The sequence below is a fragment of the Rutilus rutilus genome (genome assembly GCF_951802725.1).
Source record: "Rutilus rutilus genome assembly, chromosome: 19".
In the NCBI taxonomy this organism is placed as follows: Eukaryota; Metazoa; Chordata; class Actinopteri; order Cypriniformes; family Leuciscidae; genus Rutilus; species Rutilus rutilus.
Genome location: NC_140232.1, coordinates 36,010,877 through 36,036,125, shown reverse-complemented (window position 1 = coordinate 36,036,125; position 25,249 = coordinate 36,010,877). Strand labels below are relative to the sequence as shown.

Genomic DNA, 25,249 nt, shown 5'->3' with positions numbered 1-25,249 from the left:
TTTAAGCATTTGCTACCAATCCTTCTTTATTTATAATAAAGGAAAAGCAAGTAGGTCAATTAGCCAGAAAGACGATGAGTGTTCGCTAGTGCAATCGCACGACAGGAGCATTTGATGTCTTTGGTCCGAACCGGAGCAGAAGGAACGGGATGGTGAAAGCGAATGACTGAAGGCACTTGATTACAGCGGTCTCAGATCATTTGGAAAAACAAAAACAAGTCTCTTTCTCTATACATGAGGAAGAACTGAAGTTGCTTGATAACAGAGTTCAATCAGAGAACTAATAAATCGCACTACATACATGGCCAGAGGCTACAAAATCATTATACATATAGTTTACATATATACAGGATTGAGCTGAAAAGATGCTGATCATCAGAACATCAAGCAACCCAAGAAAAGTGAGACAGAGTCTGAATTAACGTGAGCAAAGCAATCCAGATCTCCTGACAGACAGAAGAGCTTTTCTACATCCTGATCAAACACACAGACGCTTGTGAATCTGATATTCCAGCATTCAAAGCAAGCGCAGATTCTTTCCAACGAGAGTCTTTCAGGAAGGCAAGAGGAAGCGGACGTTGTGAGCGGAAGAAGAGCATGAGATGAGGAGGAGATGCGTGAGGAGGAGATGCGTGAGGAGGAGATGCGTGAGGAGGAGATGCGTGAGGAGGAGATGCGTGAGGAGGAGATGCGTGAGGAGGAGATGCGTGAGGAGGAGATGCGTGAGGAGGAGATGCGTGAGGAGGAGAGATGCGTGAGGAGGAGAGATGCGTGAGGAGGAGAGATGCGTGAGGAGGAGATGCGTGAGGAGGAGATGCGTGAGGAGGAGATGCGTGAGGAGGAGATGCGTGAGGAGGAGATGCGTGAGGAGGAGATGCGTGAGGTAATATCGTGAGCATGGAGAGACACTGTGGACTAACATCTCTAACAACTGACACAAACTACGCTCAGCCCACTAAACGAGCTTAGTGACAAACTCGGCCTGCCATCTTAGTGTTGATCATCTGGTATGTGAATAACAAACGTGCTGAAAACTCTTCGACATGTACGATATGAAAGAGGAAGCCCACGAGAAACACTCACAGGAACTACTGAGACTAACACTGACTCTAATGTGAGAAGCTCAGACAGACAGGAGGAAAAGAAGAGCAAGAGAAGAATGAAGAGCAGAAGTCGGGCCGCAGCTCAACTCAGATGTAAACTTGATATTTCTCTTCATCTGACCGGTGTGTGTGTGTGTGTGTGTGTGTGTGTATGTGTGTGTGTGAGTTCATCACGGGCAGGGCGTCCGCGGTTGCCTCTGTGGAAGCCCGTTGTGGGCGGGGCGATCCGAGCGATAGCCTGAGGAGTGGGCGGAGCCTCGCACACTATTGGCTGGCTGGGATGTGAGGTCACTCTGGGGTCTCGCTCTATTGGTCGGCTGGGATGTGAGGTCACTCTGGGGTCTCGCCCTATTGGCCGGCTGGGATGTGATGTCACTCTGGGGTCTCGCCCTATTGGCCAGCTGGGATGTGAGGTCACTCTGGTGACTGCGCTCTCCCTGGTTACGGTAGTTGCTTCGGCCAGGGTTTCGCTCAGGGTGGGTGTTTCCATTATAGCGCTGGTTTCCCTGGTAACCGTGAATGAAGCGCCTGTTGCCCTGGAAGATCTGCACGGCAGAGAGACAGAGACAGACATGTGCCAGTTCAGAAAGAGCACATGACAGCTGGAATAAATGAGCATGTGCGACTCCTCACCTGTTTGTGTGGCCCACCGGGGCGGCCCGTGTACGAGGAGGCCTGAGGCTCAGAGGGGGGAGGAGCTTGGACAGGAACTGAGGCTGTGACGGAGGAGGAGGAGCTACAGCGAGAACGGCTGGAGTAGCTCGTCTGAGGATGATACACTGCGCACACACACACACACACACACACATCAACACTTCATACGTTCATTAATATGGAAAACACACAGTCCTGTTCCCTGCCGCACCTGATCCGAAAGACATGATGCTGCACTTCAGAGGCTCCAGATCATGGGAGAATTTCACAGCTTTACCAAGATCCTCGTCATACTTGCGCTCACTGACAAAGTGCTGGAGAGAGAGAGAGACATGACATGAGGCAACTGCTGAAGAAAAGAGATGTTTGTAATGTTTTAAACTGCCGTGTGTGTGTGTGTGTGTTCACCTTAATGTCAGCTCGTAGTTCAGTCAGCTGTTCTTCAGTCAGTGATGCTGATTGGTCAGCCAGTCTCTTCAGCGCCTCCGCTCTCTTCTGACGCCCGTCCAGAATCGCCACTGTCACACACACACACACACACCTGATCATCTTCACTGAACACAGTGATCTCACACAAACACTGCTGCTGACTCAAACTACTGGAACATCAAGGACACGCGTTTCTGAGCCAATCGCAGGAGTCGTAAGTGGCACGTGACTAATGACTGCAGAAAATGACTTCAAGACAACAATCAGGAGTGTATTCTTGTGTCCAATTCATACATTGAAGACCCTCCATCAAAATGAAATAAACAATAATAATAACAGATTTAAATTTAAAATTTTGCAACGTTTGTTAATTATAAAACAATTTCAAAGAGAGAAAGACTCCTTTTGCAGTCAGACGGTCCATTACAGAATCCACTAGCAGGAGCCGGCAAAACGTGACGCAGCCTAAACCTGTTCAGCGGCTGGAGAATATCTGTCCAATATCTGTTTCACTGCTCGTTTAGGAGTCCTGACAGTTTATTTGAAAAGACTTGTGCGTTTCTACATTGGACAGGCAAGGGCTAAGGGGAGCCCAGAACAGTGGAGATGTGTGTGAAGCTCCAGCATGAAAACACTGTCGGCACGTTTGTTTGTTTGACATGTTAACTTTGGCTACTTTCCTGGCGAAAACCATGCTTGAGTAATTCAAATTAAAATGGAAACTAAAGATTTAAGACCTTTTTTTTTTTTTCAACATTTCTAATCCTACATTTAGATTAACTTGATTAAGAACCCTTTCACAGGAATGAACTGAATATAAAAATTTTTTTAGCCAGGACTAGAAATCCAATAAAATATGTTAGACTGACAATGTGCTCTGCCACGAGAAAATGATTGTGTAGCGCTCTATCCTGCTGTTGTGTAGCGCTCTATCCTGCTGTTGTGTAGCGCTCTATCCTGCTGTTGTGTAGCGCTCTATCCTGCTGTTGTGTAGCGCTCTATCCTGCTGTTGTGTAGCGCTCTATCCTGCTGTTGTGTAGCGCTCTATCCTGCTGTTGTGTAGCGCTCTATCCTGCTGTTGTGTAGCGCTCTATCCTGCTGTTGTGTAGCGCTCTATCCTGCTGTTGTGTAGCGCTCTATCCTGCTGTTGTGTAGCGCTCTATCCTGCTGTTGTGTAGCGCTCTATCCTGCTGTTGTGTAGCGCTCTATCCTGCTGTTGTGTAGCGCTCTATCCTGCTGTTGTGTAGCGCTCTATCCTGCTGTTGTGTACAGGACTTGTTTCCAGACGATACTGGAAAAAACTGACTGCAATATTTTATTTTTCTGCAATATATATTGCAATATGAAAACAGTTTCACCAGATGATTAGCTCTATTTCAAGTAATTAATCATTCTAGAATGATCAGGGTGATTTTGTAGTGGAGTGAATCTACATAGAAAATTATAAATGACAAGCATAGATAAACACAATAGAACAAAGAAACAAATTTAATAAATAAACAGTTAAATAGAAACATTGTTTTCAGGTAAGTCTAACAGTATTCCGGTACAGAAATTGAACAATCAAATGTAAAACACTGCATAGTCTAGTCTTTACTGCATAAATTGACTAATCTTTGTTGAAGCTACAAAAGTGATATTGCACATGCAGAGAAAACAGAACACAAATTCCAAATTGAGTTCTCTTTCATGTCTTTATGTTCTCAAATGAGAAAATCACTTAAAGGAGTCATAACCTAGTATTACATTGGATACCTACTGCTGTATTATAGTCTTTCAGGCCCTTCTAAAAAAGAAAAGTGAAAAAAAAAATAAACAGACCTACTTTTACCCTTATTTCTGAAAGCATTATTGTCTCGCGAGATCAATGCGATGTTTTGGCTGTCGTGGACGCTCTATATGGCTCTGCACGCCAGTTGAAAGGGTTGTTGGGACAGCGTCATTAAAAATGAATTTCATCCACTGGTCCCTGATAGTTTCGTCCGATTTTGGGAGATAAAACACATTTACATGTTTTTTATGGCAATCAACCACAGAGCAAGTCCGGTGTGCACTCGGTTTCTCCATCTTTCTCGACTGAACTGAATATGAGGGGGAGAGGGGAAGGGGGGCTTCCTGCTGCGGTGTTCATATATGGTATATCCTACTACCTCATGACGTCAAGAGGGAGCTGAAATCAAAATCTCGTATTTGAGTGCGCGTGCACGCGCGCTGGTTTATTTACCCTGAGGTAAACAAACGCTTTCACTTTTAAATATCGCCTTCCCGGCCAGTGTATAATCATTAGTCGATCATAACATACATTGATTCTCGTGGAAAAGTGAAAATTGCAGGTTATGACTCCTTTAAATGTTTAAACTGACAGAACCTAAAATACATGCAAGTGATAAACTTTCACACTATGATTGTTAAACCTTGCAATTAATCAGAATCAGGTGCGTTTCAAACTGTGTTGGCTGGCCCGTACAGATCTCATGCAGCCCTAGCCAACAGTTATTGACAGAACAGACACACTGACAGATAGCAGTGCGGTCACTCTACTCACTGGCTTCTGCTTTGACTTTGTCCATCTCGCCGAGAAGCGCCACCTCTCGATCCATGAGACTGAACAGAGAACAGGAACATTAGAGACAAACAGATCTCATGCTGAATAAACACTTGACTTGATTTTGAACTGCTGGTTTGCATCCGCTGCTCATAAACGTATCCATATGACACCCTGAGATTATTTGCACGTCTAAATGCTTTGCTGAGTCTGTTTGCTAAAGTTTGGCATAAACCTGCTGGTCACAGTTCAGATTTCCTCGTGTGTAACAATCAGGGATTAACGGCTTCTGTCCTTTCCCTAAGTTTAAGACATTAACAGAACTCATATAGATCTACTTCATTACATGACTCCAAGTAAAATATAAATAAATACTTTCTTTCAGTAGTTTGATGCTCTGTAGTGTTTGGTGATGAGCAAAGAGTGAAGACAGGAGAATAAGTACCTATACAGATGAAGACGAGTGTGTTAGTGTATGTGTGAATGCGTGAGTGTGTTAGTGTATGTGTGAATGCGTGAGTGTGTTAGTGTATGTATGAATGCGTGCACGAGTGTGTTACTGAATGCATGTGCGTGCGTGAGTGTAAGTGCATGCATGAGCGTGTTAATGTATGCATGAGTGTGTTAGTGTTTGTGTGAATGCGTGAGTGTTAGTGTGTTACTGTATGCGTGTGCGTTGGTGTGTTAGTGCATGTGTGAATGCCTGTTAGTACATGCATGAGCATGGGTGCGCGTGCGTGAGTGTTAGTGCATGCATGAGCGTAAGTGTGTTAGTGTATGTGTGAATGCCTGTTAGTACATGCATGAGCGCAAGTGTGTTAGTGTATGTGTGAATGCGTGAGTGTTAGTGTGTTACTGTATGCGTGTGCGTTGGTGTGTTAGTGCATGTGTGAATGCCTGTTAGTACATGCATGAGCGCAAGTGTGTTAGTGTATGTGTGAATGCGTGAGTGTTAGTGTGTTACTGTATGCGTGTGCGTTGGTGTGTTAGTGCATGTGTGAATGCCTGTTAGTACATGCATGAGCATGGGTGCGCGTGCGTGAGTGTTAGTGCATGCATGAGCGTAAGTGTGTTAGTGTATGTGTGAATGCGTGTGCATGAGTCTGAGTGTGTGAGTGTGTTAGTGCATGCGTGAATGTGTCAATGCGTGTGTAAGTGTGTTAGTGCACGCGTGAGCGTGTTACGGTGTGTGAATGCTAGGGGTGGGCGATACAGCCTCAAAATTATATCACGATATTTCAAGAATATTTGCGATAATGATATTTATGACGATATAGAAAAAAAAGAAAATGTAGACAATTTTTTTTTATTACATTTATCTCACCTAAATGTTTGCTCACTCATTGTGTTTTTACAATTGGGTAATTTTGTTTTTAAGAGTTTACACAACACAAGGAAAGCTTGATTTCAATCTTTGAATTAAATTGAAAAAAGTAGTAAAAAATATATACAAAATAATAAAGATACAAATAAAGAGGAAAGTTTTTGGGTAGGTCTAACAACTAGTATTCAGAAATGCTACAGAAACTGGATAAGGTAATCAAATGTAAAATAACACTGAGAGTCCTGACTAAATTAAATACATAGGCTATTAATTCTGATTCCTTACAATGAAAGCCATCTTTTGTTGTTTTGACGACAACATTAATGACAGACACATATGGCTGCTGTCACGTTTAGAGCTAGTGCCCGGATCCATTACTGTTTTCATTATAGGCCTACTGTCTGTCACACGCGTTTTATGCTTATTTCAGACACAACCGACCGTTTATGAATATACTAACCATGACCGGAATTTTTACACAATTTTGCGCGTTAAAGCGATATAATCCGCGAAAAAGAACTTTTGTTACTCGCGAGCTGTTTGTGAGACGGCTTTACTGTATGTATGCACGCAGAATAAACAGAGCGCGCGAGAGTACTGAATAGTTTAAAAATCGCAAATGTTTAAACTGATAAGACTTAAAAAGAAGTGAAAATGATCAACTTTAGTTACGATGCAAGTGACAAAAGACAATTCCGTCGTGTCCGGACTGCTAAACACAAGAGTGTGGTATCGACGCTTGACTTGTGCAACCCATTTTGAGAGCGAGAGAGAGAGGACGCGGCACCGCTGAACACACACGCGGTTGGTAAAATTGCGTCTTGGAGAAAGTTTTAAAATTATTGATTTGATCGTCATTGGAGGCTGGCTTGCTGTTCTCACGCTCAGACAGGTGTTGTTGTTGTGCGTGCTAGGGAACGTAATGTGCCATACGTCATTACGTCGCTATATCAGTGATATCGCGATATGACACTTTTTTATCACGGAAAAATTTATACCGGTATTATCGTGGACGGTATGATATGGCACACCCCTAGTGAATGCGTGTATGAGTGTGTGTGTGTGTGTGTGTGTGTGTGTGTGTGTGTGTGTGTGTGTGTGAGAGAGAGAGAGAGAGATACCAGCTCTGCAGCTCAGCAAACGTCTGCTTCATTCTCTTGATAGATAAGTCCATCTCGTCCTTCACCACGACTCTGTAGCGAGACAGTGACGCCGCACATCTCTGCAGGTCCTTCACGGAGCGATCCACGTTCGGCCCTGACAAAACACCAAACATTTACAACACTAGACTTTCACACAGTCCCCTAAAAGAGCACAACATCTAAGGTCACTCCGAGCATGAAGAGTGTACTAGTGTTCCCTCGAGTATCTGTCCGTGTGCTTGTGACGCATGAGCCACAAAACTACAAGCCACTGGGCATCGTCAACAATTAAACATTTTAAACTAACAAACTCTCAGATGGACACACTGTTTTTACAGAATCCATTTATCAAAGGAGGAATATCCTTTGTGACGACCTCTGCTGTTGGTTTTGGGAATTGCGGTTTGGTACCTGAACCCACTAATTACCTCAATTGACAGTCAACTGGAAACACCTGTGACAGTGCCTTAGACGCTTCTGAAGAGATCACCAACTGAGCCGAGAGAGGGGACTGGGACTTTGTTTGCGTATTTTGTTACCTTATGCATTTACATTTCAGCTTCAACATTGCATTACACTCCCAACCATGCATCTTGCTTTACACACTGATCTTGTTGATGAATACAGAAACACTGCTATTTTCTTTAATTATTTTCATTCTATTTTTTACTGTTGCCTTATTTTGTAATAAAATAAATTTGTAATGGGAAGAAGCACAAGAGCGGGTTCACTCTTCTTTGTGTATAGACACGGTTTAATACAGTTCAAGATCTTACATAGACTTCATCTGTCTAAACTAAAGCTCTCGAGGATGTTCTCTTCTCTGGACCCATTATGCGATAGATGCAGTCTAACGCTAGCATCACTAGGACATATGTTTTGGAAGTGTCCTAATATTCGTAGTTATTGGATTTCAGTTTTTCAATTACTGTCAAAGGTGTTGGGAAAACCACTAGACCCAGACCCAGTTATGGCTATTTTTGGTGTCAGCAGTGACAGTGTGGATCTGTCTAAAATACAGTGTATTGTGCTTGTCACACTCTTAGCACGTAGATTGATTTTGCTCAACTGTAAATAAAGAAATCCACCTCCCTGCTCTGTCCTGATTAGAGATGTTATACACCACCTTCAACTCGAAAAAATTAGATTTTCCTTAAAAAAAGAAGACTGATAATTGTTATGTAGTATGGAAACCCTTTATTAATTTTAATAAGACAGCAATAATTGAACCTTAACCCCTAGGGTTGGGTACCGAAACCCGGTTCCAATAGGGAACCGGTTCCGACGTAAACGGTAGTAACGAGACCGAATAAGAACGAAACTTTCAAGTATGAAGTATATCAAGTATATTTATATGAGGCTATACTGGTCACGATCCAAGATGGCGCCGCGGATGGCTGCCTCGGTGTTGAGCTCTCCAGTTGTTACACTGTTTTTGTTAGTTTGTCCTGTTTTATGTTTGTCATTCGCTATCAGTTATACCAGGGACGAACTGCTGAACATTCGGCAGTGCACACCAACTGATCACCAACCAGTTTTTGATTCTTCTGGCGTTTTGCGGAACATTGTCGTCGGTTGTGCCGCTGCACTGTGGAAACAGTATAAGACGCGCAGGCGTGGGAAGCGAGCCGGCACACTCGTTAAGCTCAGGCAGCGCGGATTCAGAACGGCGCTGCCTAGCATCCATCTGGCGAATGTCCGCTCTCTCCCTAACAAAATGGACGAACTACTTCTGCTCTCACGCAAAAACAAGGACTTTACCAACTCTGCTGCTCTGTGTTTCACGGAAACCTGGCTGAACGAAGCCATTCCGGACAGCGCGTTACATCTACCGGACTTTCAGCTGTTCAGAGCGGATCGCGATATGGAGTCAACGGGGAAAACGCGCGGTGGTGGGACATGCTTTTACATCAACAGAAGGTGGTGTACTGATGTAACTGTGTTAAGGAAGATGTGCTGTCCTGATGTGGAAGTGCTTTTCATTAACTGTAAGCCGTTCTACTCGCCGCGGGAGTTTTCCTCGCTCGTTCTCATCAGTGTTTACATTCCACCGCAAGCACACGTGAGTACGGCGCTGCAACAGCTGGCTGATCTGATCACAGAAACAGAACAACAACACCCGGACTCTGTTCTTATCATTCTCTGAGACTTTAATCAGGCAAAACTCACACGTGAACTGCCTAAATTCAAACAGCACATTACATGCCCCACCAGAGACAATAATATTTTGGACCATTGCTACACCACAACAAAGGATGCATATCGCTCCGTCGCCAGAGCAGCTCTAGGACTTTCCGATCACTGCCTGGTTCATCTTCTACCAACTTACAGGCAAAAACTTAAAACTGCTAAGCCAGTAATAAGGACTGTAAAGAGATGGACCAACGACACAGAGCAGGTCTTACAAGCCTGTTTTGAATGCACTGACTGGAGTGTTTTTGAAGCTGCTGCCAGCGATCTGGACGAGCTCACAGAGACTGTAACATCATACATCAGTTTCTGTGAGGATTTATGCATCCCTACCAGGACTTACTTATCATTCAACAATGATAAACCATGGTTCACACCAAAACTCAGACAGCTTCGTCAGGTCAAAGAAGATGCCTACAGGAGTGGGGATAGGATCTTGTATAATCAGGCCAGGAACACATTGACAAAGGAGATTGAAGTGGCTAAGAAGAGCTATGCCAAAAAGCTGGAAAACCAGTTTTCCTCCAACGACCCTGCATCAGTGTGGAAAGGCCTGAAAGACATTACCAACTACAAGACACCATCCCCCAGCATCGACAGCAATAAGCATCTTGCGAACGAGCTGAATGTCTTTTACTGTAGATTTGAGACCCCCGATCAGACACCCCATACCCGCCCTGACCATCTCTCTACACAGCCATCAACACCTCCAGCCATCCCCCTCTTCTCCCCCCCTGCACTTCAGATCAGTGAGGATAATGTGCGTCAGATCTTCAGGAAACAGAAGAGAAGGAAAGCACCAGGCCCAGACGGTGTTTCACCAGCCTGTCTGAAAACCTGCGCTGACCAGCTGGCCTCTATCTTCTCACTGATCTTCAACAGATCACTGGAGCAGTGCAAAGTCCCTTTCTGCTTTAAACGCTCCACCATCATCCCAATCCCGAAGAAACCAAAGATCACAGGACTCAATGACTACAGACCTGTTGCCTTAACATCTGTGGCCATGAAGTCATTCGAAAGACTGGTGTTAGCATATCTGAAGGACATCACTGGACCCTTGCTGGACCCCCTGCAGTTTGCCTACAGAGCAAACCGGTCTGTGGATGATGTGGTCAATATGGGACTGCATTACACCCTACAACATCTGGACAAACCAGGGACCTATGCAAGGATTCTGTTCGTGGACTTTAGTTCTGCCTTCAACACCATCGTCCCATCACTGCTCCAGACCAAACTGACCCAGCTCTCTGTCCCTAGCTCCATCTGTCAATGGATCACCAGCTTTCTGACAGACAGACAACAGCTAGTCAGAATGGGCAAAAAACGTCCGACAGCCGCACCATCAGCACCGGTGCTCCACAGGGATGTGTTCTCTCACCACTGCTCTTCTCCCTGTACACAAATGACTGCACCTCTAAAGACACCTCTGTCAAGCTCCTGAAGTTTGCGGACGACACTACTGTTATCGGACTCATCCGGAATGGTGACGAGTCTGCGTACAGACAGGAGGTGGAGCAGCTGGCTCTTTGGTGCAGTTATAACAACCTGGAGCTGAACACGCTCAAAACAGTGGAGATGATCGTGGACTTCAGGAGAAACCCCCCTGCACTCCCTTCACTCACCATCATGGACAGCACTGTGACTGCAGTAGAGTCATTCAGGTTCCTGGGCACCACCATCTCTCAGGATCTGAAGTGGGACACTCACATAGACTCTATTGTGAAGAAAGCCCAACAGAGACTGTACTTCCTGCGTCAGCTGAGGAAATTCAACCTGCCACAGGAGCTGCTCGTACAGTTCTACTCAGCTGTCATCCAGTCCATCCTCTGCACTTCCATCACCGTCTGGTTCGGCTCTGCTACCAAAACCGACCTCCGTAGACTACAGCGGATAGTTCGGACTGCTGAGCGAATCACTGGCACTACCCTTCCCACACTCAAAGTACTGCACTCATCCAGAGTGAGTAAAAGGGCTCGCAAAATCACTCTGGACCCGTCACACCCAGCACACTTTCTGTTTGAACTGTTACCGTCTGGTCGACGCTACAGAGCACCGAGCACAAAAACAACCAGACACAGGAAAAGTTTCTTTCCCCAGGCCATCTACCTCATGAACACTTAAATGTTCCGCTACTGTGGAACAAACATGTGCAATACTTCCCTCAGACATTTCATTATAGCACCTTATAACTTTATATATATTTATAATTTATAATCTTTTTATTTTTATTTTTTCTATTTTTTTATTTATACCTATGTTACTTGTCTTGTCACTTTATATTGTATGTGTACTGGAAGCTACTGTCACCAAGACAAATTCCTCGTATGCGCAAGCATACTTGGCAATAAAGCTCTTTCTGATTCTGATTCTTCTGTGTGTGTTAAATATTTCTGCTCAGTGTCAGATATTTCTCTGTTTTAAAGTAAAAGTCATAATATGAGAAGACAAAATTTTGATCTTAACTTAGCCTAAGTGTTTTAGGCTACATCAGTAGCCTATTAAACGGCGCAATTTTTCATTTAATCAGAAATCAGAAAATCTTTAAAGATTTAAGTTAATATTGGGTCCAGTTTGGACACACACACACAGACAGATACACACACACAGACAGACAGACAGACAGACAGACACACACACACAGACACACACACACAGAGACACACACACAGAGACACACAGACAGACACACACAGACAGACACACACAGACAGACACACACAGACACACACAGACACACACAGACACACAGACACACAGACACACAGACACACAGACACACACACACACAGACACACACACACACAGACACACACACACAGACACACACACACACACACAGACACACACACACACACAGACACAGACACACACACACACACACACACACACACAGACACACACACACACACAGACACACACACACACACAGACACACACACACAGACACACACACACAGACACACACACACAGACACACACACAAGTTTAAAAAGCCTCATTATTATGATGATGAATCATGTATGTCACATTGATGACACCTTTATTCCCATATTTCCATTTGTGTAATTTTAGGCATGATCACTGCACTATTATTCAAACGTGGAGTAAAGAACGAGTAGATGCGGCTAACCCTTAGGCTAAATGCTCGTTCCCAATGCTAACAGTAACAGAGAATCAATCCACCAATGGGCATTAATCTGTACGCCTGCCCTCCGCCTCAAACACGCGTCTGTTAGGACTGCAATCAGTCCCTCCAGTTTTTCGCGATCGCTGAATACAACGCAAAATCAACAAAATGTCTCAATTTTTTTCGATCCTGCATAATTTCTAATTTAACCGCAAAATAATCACAAAAATGAAAAAGACCTCACAAAACATTAAATTATAATCACCCAATTGAAATATCTCTAGTTTAATTAAAGTTTCAATGCATTTTTACGTGGATACAGATGTTGCTTTTCCTCGTTTTACTGAAGCCTATAATGTAAAACGCATTTTGCAGCGGCACAGCTAGCACAGTGAGTGTCTGGCTCACTCATTGGCTGTGCTGCGGCAACTGCACATCCAATGGTGCGGGAGCCCGCCAAGGGGGCGTGGCCTTAACCTATATTATTCTTTACCGTCTATGATATTAGTCCCCGAAAAACGCCATTTTAGCAGGTTTAACGACTGAAGCGACAACTTGCCAGGTTACTATAGTGCGGCCGGCTACGCAATACTCGTTCCCTCTCAGTGAACCGAGGTTACGATAGTAACCGAGTAGTTCCCTTTCGAACGGTCACTTCGTATTGCGTAGCTATAGCCTACGCAGTGGGGACGCCATGCAAAACGCCGCACTGTAAGTAACTGGTTGCCTTTTGCAGCTCAGGACCCCTCAACTCAGGATTTACACAGTTCTACAGTATAAATTACTACACCTGCTGTTAATATTTACATAGGTCAGGTAGAAAAATTGCCCATAGGTTGTTTTAAAAGTTAATTTGATGAGAATTTGATTAGACCAAAATAAACAAGCTTTATGCATTTTGTTTGTGATTTGTGTCATGTATGACTATTGTGCATCTGACATAATACTATTATGGTAAATGTGATGTCCTAATTATAAAATATATAAAAATAAAACAAAATATTCGCACTTTTTTCACAAATTTCTGGAAATTACCACCACAAAATCAGTCATTTTGATCCAAAAAAAAAAAAAAAAAAAAAAAACCTCCTGGAGGGCCTGTGCAATTAACAATTACTTTGATAATCAACTAATCTACCGATCACTGGAACAATCAGTTGCCTATTCTGGCGATTTTTGCAATGATCAATCATTAGGTCTTAAACCCAAAACAAAGAGCCTTTGTGTCCATTTACAACCACATACACCATAAATTGCTGTTTCCATAGTAAGGCTTTGTGTCGCAGAGGCATCATTTCACTGCACTACTTAAAGAACATTGATATGAAATACACGCTTTTCCTGCAACACAAAAATCATGCAATAAAATTGAGAAGTAACTGAAACTAACCCTTTAGTGTTAATATAGCTTATAACATACAAACTTCAATCTCTTGTGAAAGTGTTAGAATCGTAGACGAGGTCAAACAGCTTCCAGTCATGTAAACAACATTTCACCGTTGCTCACGCTTCTCTCACGCCTGTTTTTTATTTTTATTTCACAGGCACATTGTGCTCCCATTGAACGCAAGCTCCATTTTGATACGTCACATGACAGGATTATTTGTTTGTAATTTCGTCAAACTTTCGCATGCTTAGACTAGCGATCAGTAGAGGTTCTGGTTTATGTGTTGCCTGTGTGTAGGACTGATGTGGAGTCGTGCTGCTCTTCCTTAGGGTTAGGGTTACAGTTAACCTCAGCCTGTAGTGCCGATGGGTTAGGGTTGACCTCAGCCTATAGTGCCGATGCCAGGGTCCGCCACGGTTAGGGTTAACCTCAGCCTATAGTGCCGATGGGTTAGGGTTGACCTCAGCCTATAGTGCCGATGCCAGGGTCCGCCACGGTTAGGGTTAGGTTACGGTTAACCTCAGCCTATAGTGCCGATGGGTTAGGGTTGACCTCAGCCTATAGTGCCGATGCCAGGGTCCGCCACGGGTCACTAACCCTCTGATCATCCTCTCAAGATGAACTTTCCTTTTATTTAAACCGCCAATGAAACAGCCGGAAGAACTTCGCCTCAGCATCACACAGGTTCTCATTCACCCGGTTATGTTCAGAGCAGACAGGGAGACTAACGACAGCAAATCAGTCACACAAAAGTCATAAACAAATTACCAGTGATCTTCTTGGCAGCAGAACCTCGCCATGCGTCTTCGAAAGGAATGGGCATCGAGGGATTCTGGGAGCTGGAAACCGGCTTGGACTGAGACTTGTTACTACGGAAACCGTGATGGTTCTGCCGCGGCCCGTCAGTGGTTCCGGGGCTTGATGAGGACATGACCTCTCCACCTGCAGAGATTAACCCCGTCAGCACCAGCAGGAGACAGAAGAGCATCACATGACCTCAGCTAACACACCTGTGGCCTCTGAAGCCTCCGGGACAGCAGTCTCGGCATCGAGCTCCGCTGCGTCCAGAGAAACACAGTCCAGCTGCTCACTCAGAGAGTCCAGGGACTCGCACTCGGCTGCCGCAGAACCGTTCGCATGGAAGCCGTTCACAGCCTCCTGACACTCCGCGTCTGGGGGAGATTCGGCAGGAGTCGCGTCTGCGGGAACATCGCTCTGTGCTTTCGGCTTCTTCTTCTTCTTGGGCTGTGAATCAGAGCAAACGCATGTAACACTGAAGAACAGCAGGAAGACAGGCAGCCGGCATGGATTATTAAACTTTATCCCACCTTGCATCACATACACGTTTAACCCTTTTGTGTAAAATTGTCGTTAACCAATTTTAAAATAGTTACTCTGAGGTTTTGAGAGTACAACAAAAAGACAGATTATTGTTGAAGTGAAAAAAAAAAAAAAGTTAGAGATTTTAGTTTATGACTTATTTTTATATAAAAATATATATATTTTATAAAGCATTTTGAACTCAAAAACTGCTGGAAAATCAAAGCCATAAATCTATAAAAAATTGTGTTCAACAATTGTGAAACATTTACTTTTTTCATTATATGCCAGCAAAGCTGCAACGGTAAAGACAGCAGCTGGCAGATCGCAGTATAATCTCTCACACACACACTCTCACACAAAAAGTGAGTATTTGCTTTATAGGCCTGAGAACATGGGCCTTTCTGGTAATAATAATAAATAAATAAAAATAAAAATAATAAAAATAAAAAGTACAAAAACATTTTGAAGCCTTGCTAACAAAATGAAAGCCCATTAACAAAGACTGAATCATTTAACAGTTCACCCTACAATTCAAAATTTTGTTTGCAGTTTTAATGAATTTCAATGGGGACATTTTTGTCCTTAAGGTCCTACAGTGCAAATATTTTGGGTACCTACTGTAAAATAGATTTATGAAAGGAAATGAGGGTGAAATATTAAAATTCCAATAAAAATACACACTTCTGCCATTATTTATGCATTTGGAATTAACAGGGAAAATTATAACAAAAAAATTTAAAAGACAAAACTATCCTGAAGGACACAGGGGTTAAATTGCATGTTTTATTTCATGATCATCATACATTATGACTTCCTCACCTTCTTTTTCCCAGTGGTATTCCACTCCTTCAGGATCTCCACGGCACTACCTGAGAGAGCGCGCACACACAACACAGCAATGAGAGCAGTCATGTGACCCTGAGATCACACTAAATGGACTTTTTTCACAGATGACTTGTTTTTTATATTTTTGCTTTTGTTTTTATATATGCATGTACATTTAAAAAAAAAAAACTTTGTATTATATTAACTCTGCATTAAATTACAAAAATTGCAAAAAAAAACTAGTTAATGCTGCTGTGAGTGTGTTTCTAATACAGCGGCTGTGGGAGTGATGGTAAACCTGCTGTCAAAAAACACTTTCTATCTTTTTTTCCTATTTTGAAAGTTGTGAAAAAACTATTTAGTTTTTCTACTGCTATTTGAGCAATTGGGAACAGTATTCACTATGTGGTAATGTAGTCTCATTCACCAGTGTAGAAGTTTACGCAACTATGATGACTTCTGCTTCTGAGAAACCCGGAAATGTGAAAAGGGCCAATGGAGCAACATTTGCAAAGTGTGTGTTTGTACCTTCAACAAACGCCTGCACCGCTCGATCCACGCAGTTCTCGAAGTGCTGCAGCACCAGAGCGATCTCATTATTGCTCTTATTGGGAACCACAGCTCGCACAGCATTTATCTGACAAGAGCAAAAACAGTGAGTCGAGCCGCCCGGTTCATTGGAAGAGTGAAAAACACGGACACAGAGCATCATAAATAACAGCCAACAAATCTCACATTGCATTATGAGGCTGGCAGGGGCCGTTCACTCAGAACCATTAGCGCCTCTCGTTCTGTGTAAACGGTCCCCAAGACAAAGACAAGAAGCCATTAGTACCTTTTCTTTCATCTTCTCAAAAGTTCCTCCTTGAGACATCACCATTTTTGAGTGCGTGTCGAACACCACTCCTGACACATCTGGAGGAAGAAGAGGGGAGGAAACATTCTTAGAGATGTCCACGTGTTCAGCTGAAATCGCAGCTTGACTTCATCAGCGGAGAGAGTCTTGGCAGAGGATCTCGGTTAAAGCTTTTCCCAAAAAATATGTAGGTCAAGAGTAGAGCCAGGGAGGGACGTCCCGAATCTCGATTAGGGTTTTCTGCCCCGATCCAAATCAGAATCATTTAATATGAAGTATCTGCTGCAATCAACTTCCAATCCCATTCTTGTATTTTTGCTAAGTTCACACTCACATTAAGGGCCCCCCGATATACTCACAGCAAAGTTCTTTATCGTTCTTCTTTTAGGGGTAAAACGAAGTTTGAAATACATGAGCAGCCTTACACTGCTGAGAGCGACGGCTAGATGAATATGATGAATATGTAAATATGTGCTGCACACTTTCCTCTCAATAAAATACACAACAAAACTGAAAACCGCAAGGATAAAAAAAAAAATAAAAAAAAAATAATAATAATTTAAAAAGCATTTGATAAAAGCAATGTGTGGTCGTTTGAATGAGCTCTACGGCACTCCAGTGAAGTCACGTTTATATTTATATATATATATATATATATATATATATATATATATATATATATATATATATATATATATATATATATATATATATATATATATATATATATATATATATATATATATATATATATATATATATATATATATATATATATATATTAGGGCTGTCACGATGTTAGATTTTTCACACCACGGTTATTGTGGCCAAAAGAATTCACGATATCGATATATCGCGATATCTAGAATCTTAGGGGGGGTCAAATTATTATCAGTCAAATTAATTTTTACTTTGTTTATATAGTTTTTCTTTTTTACCCAAAAAACATAAGGATACTGATAAACACAAGGCACATGCATTTTTACTTCTTGCGTACTCAATCTATGGCAAATTTTTGTGAAGGAAGACAAGCATGTGAAGTTTATCTGGTTTCAAACTGAAGCCAAACGCTGTCTGAAGGTTTCCTGAAGAACTGAAAAGCTCTTAAACCTGTTGTTGCACTGGCGCCAATAAAGTCATGCAGATAGCAGATTTGAATTAAAAAAATCAAGTGCAAATACAAATACAAAAATAAGATAAGTAAAGAAAACGGGGTTCTTAATTTTAATAATCACCCTTTATTAAATATATGAACACAGAAACCCCCTGTTAACAGTTAATGTCACGTTTCCCATTCCATGATGACTAGTAAAATAATAGCCGCGTCGCGTCTATGATAACTCGAGGTATTGCACACCGGACACGCACTTTCTCAGTTTATGGCCAGCAATATCATTATGTTTAAGGACATTATGGAATTGAGATAATGTCTGTACTATGTTATGATTATACTGTACAATTAAATACAATAGTTGCTGAGTCTGTGATCTGAACACTTTTTTCTGCGCTCTGTGTCGCGGCAGGATTTTGAACAAGGTCCTGAGCCGTTGCTGGGCGCCGCGGACAGACGCCGAATAGAACCGCGCTGTGCTTCTCGTCCGGTGTGTGTACACTCATACAGAATGTGTTCGAATTTTAAAGACGTGGCGCTGCGCTTCTCGTCCGGTGTGCGACCACCTCTAAGGTGCTGTTTTCTTTGAAGCCGAAGAACTCTGTTGTTAATACTGGCGAGCTCAGCTTACTTTTTTCGGGTGTGGATGGAGTGTTTCATTCTAGCTGCGCGGGCGCGGACGAGCGCTGCGTCTAGAAAATGCCAATATCGCCAATACCGGTATATTGTATTGCTATATACACACATATATATACATATATACATACATACACACACTCATCTAAAAGATTATTAGGAACACCTGTTCAATTTCTCATTAATGCAATTATCTAATCAACCAATCACATGGCAGTTGCTTCAATGCATTTAGGGGTGTGGTCCTGGTCAAGACAATCTCCTGAACTCCAAACTGAATGTCAGAATGGGAAAGAAAGGTGATTTAAGCAATTTTGAGCGTGGCATGGTTGTTGGTGCCAGACGGGCCGGTCTGAGTATTTCACAATCTGCTCAGTTACTGGGATTTTCACGCACAACCATTTCTAGGGTTTACAAAGAATGGTGTGAAAAGGGAAAAACATCCAGTATGCGGCAGTCCTGTGGGCGAAAATGCCTTGTTGATGCTAGAGGTCAGAGGAGAATGGGCCGACTGATTCAAGCTGATAGAAGAGCAACTTTGACTGAAAATGTTGCCTGGTCTGATGAGTCTCGATTTCTGTTGAGTCAGAATTTGGCGTAAACAGAATGAGAACATGGATCCATCATGCCTTGTTACCACTGTGCAGGCTGGTGGTGGTGGTGTAATGGTGTGGGGGATGTTTTCTTGGCACACTTTAGGCCCCTTAGTGCCAATTGGGCATCGTTTAAATGCCACGGCCTACCTGAGCATTGTTTCTGACCATGTCCATCCCTTTATGACCACCATGTACCCATCCTCTGATGGCTACTTCCAGCAGGATAATGCACCATGTCACAAAGCTCGAATCATTTCAAATTGGTTTCTTGAACATGACAGTGAGTTCACTGTACTAAAATGGCCCCCACAGTCACCAGATCTCAACCCAATAGAGCATCTTTGGGATGTGGTGGAACAGGAGCTTCGTGCCCTGGATGTGCATCCCACAAATCTCCATCAACTGCAAGATGCTATCCTATCAATATGGGCCAACATTTCTAAAGAATGCTTTCAGCACCTTGTTGAATCAATGCCACGTAGAATTAAGGCAGTTCTGAAGGCGAAAGGGGGTCAAACACAGTATTAGTATGGTGTTCCTAATAATCCTTTAGGTGAGTGTGTGTGTGTATATGTATATATATATATATATATATATAAGCTGGAGTTCCGTGATCTTCATTTGAGATTTTCATTGAAAAGATTCTCTCACGACCCCCCCCACCACCCCAAAATATTTTCTCATCTGATCTGCACAAATCACGTAGGTGACCCATTTTGGTTTTAAAACGGCGAATTTCGCCGAAAGGTGAGGAGTTTTCATGCCTGAGTATTGTTAGAAGCATAGTTAGTTAGTAGCATAGTCTTGCATCAGTTAGGATAGCTTCAAGTTAACGTAGATTTTTAGCATTAGCTTTATCTGCATTTAGTACAGTGGTTAGGGTTAGTGGAGTGGAAAATACTCCGTCATTTATGGTCATACAGACTTAAGAAATTTTTTTTTTTAAACTGTAAAATGTCTACTTTTTTTATGTGTCCACTTACAAATCGAAACAAAACATTGAGCTTTTGTAAAATAAAGAAAATAAACAGGGTATGCTTTATGCTTTTTTTTTCTGGAGCACGTCTCTAAATTTAAACAAAACTCAGCGAATACTAGTCACACAGGGATAAGCAATATATCTTTATAAACATTTAAGTCTCTGCTATTAAATGATCTAATTTAAAACGAAAACAAATATTCTCTGTTTATGTAATCTGTATGAAAATATAAAGATGTCAGTCGTTCTCATTGCAACTCATTATCTGCTAATGTGAACACGCCCACGGAGAGCGCGCGCTATTGAAACGCGGGTCTCAGGTGCACGCCCCCCCCGCTCAGCCCCGCCCTCGGTTCATCCCCTCCATCTCCGCTGGGCTCTGCCCACTTTTCCAGCATTTTTCTAATATTGCCAGTGGGTGGAGTCAGGCTCTGACCAGGGGTTGAGTTACTCTTTAATTACAAAAAGGCAGACCTACAATTTACACAAGGAATCTTTAAAGCTGTAGTGTGCGGATTTCCCTTTAAGCAATATTTCTCAAGCCCTTGAACAGTGAAACTGATAAGACATACAGCTGGTTAGAAATCCCAGCCATAAAGCAGCCGGACTGCAGTGACGTGTGTTTTAATCGGGTCAAAGGCTGTTCAAAAGATGCTGCAGCTTACAGTTTACAGTGTGTTTTGCTCCGTTTAGCCCCGCCACACACACACACACACACACTCGATCAGAGTTCAGGCCAGGAATTTGCAAAGTCATTGAAACGCAAAGTTTTCATTTGCCAAACAAAACTGGAGACTGCAGACAGAGCATCTAAACTGCACAGAAAGAAGTAAAGAAATGTTTCATCGAGTGCAAACGTAGTCTAGTCTTTGACGTGATTTGTGTTTCTACCAAAGACTCCAAAGATCCTCATCTGAATGGCATCCAGCAGTCCCAGAGCGTTCAAGCCCGACAGAAAGAGTGAATCAGCGGGTCACATGACCACTTTCTCCCGCATCTGCTCTAACTCTGAATGCAGGCAACAAAACCTCTCGGAACCAAGATAAAAGCCATAAACAAAAGGCACAGATGATGTTATCAGTGCTTTAATGGTCTCTAACAACAGAAAGTCAAATGTAAGATAAAACTAATAAAAGCACTGGGACAGAAACACGTTTCAGATCATCGGCGAGCAGGACGACGGCTCTTCATTGGTCACTGCCATGATAGAGAAATCTAGATCTATGTAGAACAGCTATAGCTGCAAAGTACATACTTAAACATACAAATATAAAAATGTGAAAAACTATAGAAAAAGTGCATTGTTCCTACAAAAAGTTAAGACAAACAAAGCGAGTTCTAACCGCAATAACCATCGGGCCGAACGGCTCCACTTGGCTGGCTGATTGGCTACGATGCTCAGCGATAGACCCTGACTGGCTATGGTGCTCAGCGATAGACCCTGATTGGCTACGATGCTCAGCGATAGACCCTGACTGGCTATGGTGCTCAGTGATAGACCCTGATTGGCTACGATGCTCAGTGATAGACCCTGACTGGCTATGGTGCTCAGTGATAGACCCTGATTGGCTACGATGCTCAGCGATAGACCCTGATTGGCTACGATGCTCAGCGATAGACCCTGACTGGCTATGGTGCTCAGCGATAGACCCTGATTGGCTACGATGCTCAGCGATAGACCCTGACTGGCTATGGTGCTCAGCGATAGACCCTGATTGGCTACGATGCTCAGCGATAGACCCTGATTGGCTACGATGCTCAGCGATAGACCGATTGGCTACGATACCCGGCGATAGACCCTGAATAGCTACGGTGCTCAGCGATAGACCCTGATTGGCTACGATACCCGGCGATAGACCCTGAATGGCTACGATACCCGGCGATAGACCCTGAATGGCTACGGTGCTCAGCGATAGACCCTGATTGGCTACGATGCTCAGCGCGATAGACCCTGATTGGCTACGGTACCCGGCGAAAGACCCTGATTGGCTACGGTACCCGGCGAAAGACCCTGATTGGCTACGGTGCTCACCGTTAAACGACAGGAGCGTCTGAAAGCAGCTTCAAAACTCAAGAAACTTTAGAAAACTAGGCTAAACTTTATATCTTCAGAACTACTGCGATATCTCTCTTCTGTGATGTTTCACCCAGCGGCCATATAAACCCACCTTTATAACCGCTCTTCCTCGCCATCCTCCTCTTCTTCAGTCAGCTGCAATTCTACAGGGAGAGAGAAAATCTGCAGTTAAACAAGTGACATTGTGTTTAATGTTTCCACTTCAAATCTTAGAACAGGAACGCAGAGGAACATTTAGACAGTATTTGCATTTGCTAGTTGCTCAGAAGTGAAGCGATGAAAAGAGAAACCGTGAACCGTCAGAGAACCTGACGCCACCCCCCCCGCCTCCTCCATTTTTCTGGACCTCTGCAATTAACTTCTCCGCAATGTCGTCTGTCATTTTAAAAGCGCAAGACCTTTAAATTCGAGTGGATTCAGATTGGCTGTCAGTGTTTTATCTTTCCACAGCTGGAAAAAAAAATCGTTCTGAAAGTGATCCCAACGATATCGTTCCTCATATCTTTATCGTTATAGTTTTATTAATTTTTAGAACTATATCTTTATCTTTACAGTTATCATCCTTGATGTGAATGGGCCTTAAGACGCGCGCACACACACACACACAAGTTCTGTACCTCAGTAGAGCCACTCTTTCTCGCGCTCTCTCTCTCTCACACACGTTCTGTACCTCAGTAGAACCTCTCTCTCTCTCTCTCTCACACACACAGTACCTCAGTAGAGCCCCTCTCTCTCTCTCTCTCTCTCTCTCTCTCACACACACGTTCTGTACCTCAGTAGAGCCCCTCTCTCTCTCTCTCTCTCTCTCACACACACAGTACCTCAGTAGAGCCCCTCTCTCTCTCTCACACACACAGTACCTCAGTAGAGCCCCTCTCTCTCTCTCTCTCTCTCTCACACACACACAGTACCTCAGTAGAGTCCCTCTCTCTCTCTCACACACAGTACCTCAGTAGAGCCCCCCTCTCTCTCTCTCTCTCTCTCTCTCTCTCTCTCTCTCTCACACACACAGTACCTCAGTAGAGCCCCTCTCTCTCTCTCTCTCTCTCTCTCTCTCTCTCTCACACACACACACACACACAGTACCTCAGTAGAGTCCCTCTCTCTCTCACACACACACACACACACACACACACAGTACCTCAGTAGATCCCCTCTCTCCCTCTCACACACAGTACCTCAGTAGATCCCCTCTCTCACACACAGTACCTCAGTAGAGCCCCTCTCTCTCTCTCTCTCTCTCTCTCTCACACACACACACACACACACACACACACACAGTACCTCAGTAGAGCCCCTCTCTCTCTCTCTCTCTCTCACACACACAGTACCTCAGTAGAGTCCCTCTCTCTCTCTCACACACACACACACACACACACACACACACACACACAGTACCTCAGTAGATCCCCTCTCTCCCTCTCACACAGTACCTCAGTAGAGTCCCTCTCTCTCTCTCACACACACACACACACACACACAGTACCTCAGTAGATCCCCTCTCTCCCTCTCACACAGTACCTCAGTAGAGTCCCTCTCTCTCTCTCACACACACACACACACACACACACACACACACACACAGTACCTCAGTAGATCCCCTCTCTCCCTCTCACACAGTACCTCAGTAGATCCCCTCTCTCTCACACACAGTACCTCAGTAGAGCAGTGAAGTCTCTCAGCCAGACTCTCTCTATGAGCGCAATAACCATAAGACTCGCTTTCTCAGGAAAAAGAAACTTAAACTATGCAAACACGCACACACTCGGAATCACGCACACGCCCGTCTCTGCGTCACACACACGCACACACACACACCTGTGTGCCGTCGAACAGGTGAGGCCGCATTCAGCGCTATATTTACACCCAGAGGAACACGAACACTGTTTACTTTAGAGGTGAAGCCCAGCATCAGAATCTGTGACGCAATCAGTATTCCAGCAGTGAGCGGGAACCATTCCTGATCCTCAGAGTTACCGGATCCGGTTCCGCGGAACAAGGGAAACCGAGCCGGAAGATCCTGAATCCCTGAGGCGGGAAGCGCGGTGACGTGGCACTGCACACGCCACATCTACAGCTGTGAGCGATGATTGACAGGTGTCAAAATCACTGCACGCGGATCCTCCAATGAAGCTTCTGAAACTCTGTTTATGTTACAGTTCCCTCATCACTGATGGCATTTATTCACACATCTGGATGTATTCATGCTAAAACAAATATTATTCTCCCTCTATTTGCATTTCATTCCTCACTAGATCGAACGAGTTTATAATAACGCGCGTGATTGGAGGAGCGCGTTCATATTATCAATAATATCGCGGCTCGCGCGACGCATATGTGGCAGTATCTTAGCAACGCCTCCGCTAGCCGCTGAGCTACTGTATGCTAACCGAGAGAAACACACACCAATGACGAGCAGATGAAAACAGCGCAGAAAAACACAAGAATGAATAAACACTTTCGCTGCTATTTACATTCCAAACGTGTGAAAGCTGGTGTTCGCGTTCGCGTTGCATGACGGACAACAGAAGCGTCTGATCGCGAGACTGATGAGGAAAAACCCTTACCTGAAAACCCTGCAGGAATCTGTGGCGCGCACACATGCAGTGTTTGTTCTTTTATTGGACTTTCCTGCGATCGCTTATGTGCGAACGTCTGTCTTTTCTTCCAGCCGGCTCATGCGTCACTTCCGCTCAGCCAGCGCGCGCCCCCCAGTCACTTCCGGCCTGGTTTATATCCGCGCGCGTGACAGAGCCACTAATACCATCGAGGTTCATTAAAACTAAAAATTCAATATTGATCAAACAGGAGGTACACGTTGACAATTAAACCTGCAAAGTAAACATTTATGAGCTGAATGAGACGAAGAGCCTTTACTGTTTCTAGAAAACTCTTACAAAATCCATGTTTGACGTGTATGTAATCTATATTGTAGAACAAACTAC

The 25,249-nt window shown here is 43.6% G+C and overlaps 1 protein-coding gene across 3 annotated transcripts; it reads right to left on the bottom strand.

Moving 5' to 3' along the window:
- spats2 (spermatogenesis associated serine rich 2) lies at nucleotides 1–25,015 on the bottom strand. Of its 3 annotated transcripts, none has more exons than XM_084389255.1 (13): nucleotides 24,872–25,015; nucleotides 22,396–22,447; nucleotides 16,885–16,964; nucleotides 16,578–16,686; nucleotides 16,044–16,093; nucleotides 14,912–15,146; nucleotides 14,670–14,843; nucleotides 7,177–7,312; nucleotides 4,732–4,790; nucleotides 2,166–2,275; nucleotides 1,969–2,071; nucleotides 1,737–1,882; nucleotides 1–1,648 (listed from the first exon to the last, which is right to left on the bottom strand). In XM_084389255.1, exons 2-13 carry the CDS (start codon nucleotides 22,418–22,420, stop codon nucleotides 1,274–1,276), a joined length of 1,602 nt encoding a protein of 533 aa, XP_084245381.1. In that variant the 5' UTR covers nucleotides 22,421–22,447; nucleotides 24,872–25,015; the 3' UTR covers nucleotides 1–1,273. The 3 variants fall into 3 exon arrangements, with proteins under 3 accessions (XP_084245381.1, XP_084245382.1, XP_084245383.1); XM_084389256.1 differs by lacking the exon at nucleotides 24,872–25,015 and adding an exon at nucleotides 24,123–24,301; XM_084389257.1 differs by lacking the exon at nucleotides 24,872–25,015 and adding an exon at nucleotides 24,196–24,294.
- Nucleotides 25,016–25,249: the final 234 nt, after the last annotated feature.

Coding starts and splice junctions, on each gene's coding strand:
- spats2 (XM_084389255.1), bottom strand. CDS start 22,420: ATGGCGAGGAAGAGCGGTTATAAAG. Junction 14,844..14,911: donor GGAGGCTTCAGAGGCCACAG/GTGTGTTAGCTG, acceptor TAATCTCTGCAG/GTGGAGAGGTCATGTCCTCA. Junction 4,791..7,176: donor TTTGCTGAGCTGCAGAGCTG/GTATCTCTCTCT, acceptor TTCTCTGTTCAG/TCTCATGGATCGAGAGGTGG.